The 4,380-nt window shown below is 38.3% G+C and overlaps 1 protein-coding gene across 1 annotated transcript; it reads right to left on the minus strand.

Moving 5' to 3' along the window:
* Window positions 1-530: 530 nt before the first annotated feature.
* Window positions 531-3,236, minus strand: LOC131035619 (zinc finger protein ZAT9). Its single transcript, XM_057967350.2, has 2 exons — window positions 1,275-3,236; window positions 531-860 (listed from the first exon to the last, which is right to left on the minus strand). Exon 1 carries the CDS (start codon window positions 2,560-2,562, stop codon window positions 1,282-1,284), a length of 1,281 nt encoding a protein of 426 aa, XP_057823333.1. The 5' UTR covers window positions 2,563-3,236; the 3' UTR covers window positions 531-860; window positions 1,275-1,281.
* Window positions 3,237-4,380: the final 1,144 nt, after the last annotated feature.

Below are 4,380 nucleotides of genomic sequence, written 5' to 3' on the forward strand. Positions count from 1 at the left end.
TTTTTAATATAAGTTAGAATTAAGAAACAAGTTACCCTCATACACCACAATTTATGCATTTATACATTTGATACATTCTAAAGATTAGCTAACAAATAGAAATATTAAAAAGTTTAAAATCTCCATAAATGAATGAAGAGATAAGTTAGAATTGAGAAACAAGTTAAAAGGTGACAACTAAATAATTTGGAATCTTTAGTTGATAACGGTTTGTCCGCATGTAATAGTTGAGTTAACCAAATGTCTTGCCTTATCCCATGCCAAAAGCAAAGCATTGGATCAGCACTTGCCTTTGTTCGTACTCCTCGTGTCCATCAAATTTAGGCCACTTGCCAACCCATTAAGAAAAACCACATTCTTTCCCTGGATTTCTACACTTGTTTTTTTCCATACATACATATTATATGCCCTCGCCCTATCTTAAGTCTTATCCTTCCTCTACAAACAAACAGCGCATCTGTATGAAAGCAACAGTTTACCATATAATTAAAAAAGAAAAAGTCCAAAGCATTCATTCATTCACCCACAGACCCATTTCATTTCATGTTTACAAGATAATTTTATTGGTCAAATAAACTGTTCAATGAGACAAAAAGTGACATGGCCGGTAGCCAGTCCATTAATTGTTTTGGATCAACACTTAACTAATGTATGATTAGATTAGAGTACTCTGCTCATTACCCTGCCATGCCAGGATGAGTTCAAAAACATGGATGCTCTGTATTCCATTCCCATGAAGTACATGACAGAATCCAATGCTTACAGGAAAAAATAGTCAGTCAGATAGGATTGCAAAGTGGGTGCCATTGCCATTGTTCAGGAACAATCCCAAGTCAGAAGCCTTGCAAAAGCTGGTTCACCTGAACATATACCACACAGACCTATTAGTAACTAATATATAATCAGGATTGTGAACTTTCTGTAAAAAACTTTGAAAATCTGATGAGAAGTAAGAACATAAGAATGAACATTTCAATTACCCACTTGCTTTTCCTATTTTGGAAAAAAAGAAAAACAGTTCGGGATCAATTATTGTTGTTGTGAGAATCAAAGTTTTGAGTATCAATCACTAGGATCAAGAATACTTTCGGCTTGCAAAAAGAGAACTTGTTGCATAGATTCTTCATCAACTTCGATTTGCAATCTGAATTGGGTCTGTTTGTGTGATCCAAAACTTTAATTCTAGCTAAAAGTTTGTGCAGAGTTCTTGAAACAGTAGTTAGTCTATTAAAAAACTCAAAGTGCAGAAGCTTAAAGTGTACTACAATACTTACTTGTTTGTTAAGCAGTTTTGGTTGCCACTTGCAGCCATGGCCGATGAATATCAGGCTTGAAGTCACCCTTGTCCTCAAAGTTACTATTAACTGGTAGAGAAAATATTCTGCAATGGCTGTCTATCCACCACGGTTGGGTATAGTTGGAAATGTTGTTATGTGCTTCCATGGAGTTGAGCAGATTGCAGGGCTTCAATCCATCAACTTCATCATCTTCAATAGGTGCAGGCAAGTTAAGATCCAACAAGATGGGCTTCTCCTTCTCTCTCTCTTTCTCTTGCTGCACCTGCTTGGGACTGGAACTACTAGGGCTAGAACTAGGACTAGTAATCCAATGGGACCTTTTATGGCCACCCAGTGCCTGCCCAGATCCAAAATTCCTATGACAAATAGGACATTCATGCATCTTGGGCTTGTTGGTACCAATTGCATGCAAGCTCAGGCTTTCCTCACTGACAACTTCATCAATAAATGGTTCTGTGACCTTGTTCTTGACTTGTTCCTGCTCCATACGGCAATCCTTGATCTTCTTGTGACTTGCCCTGTGCCCACCCAGAGCGCGATTGGAAGAGAAAACTTTGTTGCATGTTGGGCATTCGAACATATTGTTGCAAATCTTCCATTCATCAGCTTCTTCATTAGGATTAGAGTCATCTAATTCATCTGCTTCCTGACATGCATTTTTCAGATCTCTGGATCCAGTTACATAATTGCAATAACCCAACATATTCTGTGATTCCGTAAGCTGGGTCTTGGGCGGCCTCCATGATCCTTCAGCAGTAGAAAGCATGACTAGACAATTTGCTACGTCTTCCTCTTGGTTGGTTGACAGAGACTGCTCAATAACATGCCTGGACCTCTTTGATAACCAGCCCTTCATTTTAGGATTGGAGCCCAGGTCATCCATATCTCTGTGCATGTGCATGATTGCTTGCTCACTGTTACTGGTACTAACACTGGTACCCTCAATGTCCCTCAGAAGATCAGAGTGGCTGCTTGGCCCTGGTAAACCCGCCTTCTCTTCTTCATGCCATGCTTGTTGGAACACTGATTCAGAGCCTCCAATTTCTGAAACCTTGCGTTTTTTCTTCTTCTGAGGACACACTGAAACCTCTGCAGGATTGAATTGACCGCCATGAATTCTCATGTGACCACCCAGAGCCTTTCCACAGCTGAATCTCCTATTGCAGACCTTGCACACATGCTTCGAATCCTCCATCTTTAACTCGCCCTTTTCCCCTTTTCTGCTTGTGGGTTTTCTCTGAGCCACTCCAGCTGCAATATCCATGGGAATTCCCAGCCTACAACTCCCTCACCTCATGCAATGAAATGATATCGATGAGACATCTGCTGTCAGGCTTATTTCCTCTCAATCAATTAATGTTCCCCAACACCTTATATTCCCCACTCGGTGTAAACAGGCAACTATACCCTTTTAAATTCTAAAATAAGTATTTTCGTAAAAAGTGCATCCACCATGCTGGATAAACACAGAGGTGTAAAAACATACACAAAAGCAAAAAAAAAGACTAAAAGTGACTAGTACTAAACCAACCAAATGTCATGTCTCTCTCAACTTTATCACTACCTACCTTAGCTATATTCAACTGTTTACCATGAGACCAACACCGCATGAGAATGTATTAAGAACCCCAAACTTCATTGCTTCTGACTGTTGAAAAAGATAAATAGCTGGGTCCTTTGCCTCTCAAATTGAATGGCATCTATGAGATTGGGTAGTCTATAAGGGTAAGGAGATTGGGGAGTCTTGAATGGCGTCTATGAGAATGGGTAGTTTATAAGATTGATAACCTCTACGAAATTGACTAGTCTAGAATAATATATGAAATTTGAGAAAATTGAATTTAAAAAAAAAAAAAAATCTCACTAACAAGCCACAGTCCCTATTTTTAACTGTCTCCTATTTCTTTGCCGGTGATAAATTTTTCCCATGAATTAAAGAACCCAAACCTCTTTGCCAGGTAACAACAACACAAGAAAGATTGTTTGATTCGCTGTTGACAAAGATAAACAAACAGTTTGGGTTCTATGAGAGTAGGTAATGAGCAAATTTCATTGGACCGAACACCCACATAACTTTTGCTGCTTTTAGCAGTTGGTACTAAGTTTAACAAGTACTGATACAATGTCTATTCAGACACATAATTCCACGGCATGCTTGATATTATCCACCGGTTTTTGTTTTTGCGTTTGATTATGCATGCATCCCAATTCCCCTTCTCGTAATTCACACAGATTCTCAAAAGTTAAATTCCTTTTTGTGAACAATTACCCATGATTTTAGCTGGTCTTCCTGCCCTACTATTTTTATCACAAAACCTATGATGATTTAGGGCTATTTTTAGAGAGGGACCATCACGTGAAAATTGTGATCAGTGATTGCCAAGTTTTAGAATTATTCGTCCCCAGCTCAACTTCATTTCTATGTTAGAATCGGTGACCATGACTGGGACTGCTACTGCTTCTTACGTACACCCATCACAATTCTTCTCCCCCCCTAATCAGGCTTACTAGAAAAATCCAGACAACTGTAGAAATCAACACTAAAATTTAGTTTCAACTGGACATCTTTATCAAGAAAATCGGAAATGGTTATTCATTCATCAGGATGTATTATAGTATAGATGATTTGATCTTACATTGAAGTTTTGAATTCTCATCGATGAAAAATACATAGAAATCTTTACAATCTGGTGTCATACGAATTTAACAACACTTTATAAAAAATCAAAATTTCAATTATGTAACATCGAAAAAAGTCCAATTTCATAATCAACACTGACAAGAAAACCCAATTTGAGCCTGTGATATTTTCACCAAACTGTTAGAATGGATAACCGCCATTTAGAAATGAATGCCCTGACAAGCACGGTCAAGTGTCAAAACTAGCACAGTGAACTCCCATCAACTTCATCACGAGAGAATCAGCATAAAGCCATGAAATGTGCTCGGTACTCAATAGATTTGCATGTGCCAAACAAATTTGCCCAAAGAGAAATTGTGTCTGTACTGTCTATACTTGTGTTTTTTTAATTCATTCAAGAAGAGGATGCCTTGTGTACTTTGGTGAGCTTTTATGTGTGTG

Source organism: Cryptomeria japonica, chromosome 3 (genome assembly GCF_030272615.1).
Source record: "Cryptomeria japonica chromosome 3, Sugi_1.0, whole genome shotgun sequence".
Lineage (NCBI taxonomy): Eukaryota > Viridiplantae > Streptophyta > Pinopsida > Cupressales > Cupressaceae > Cryptomeria > Cryptomeria japonica.

Bases quoted from the DNA above. Each gene is read 5' to 3' on its own strand.
- LOC131035619 (XM_057967350.2), bottom strand. From the start codon at position 2,562: ATGGATATTGCAGCTGGAGTGGCTCAGAGAAAACCCACAAGCAGAAAA.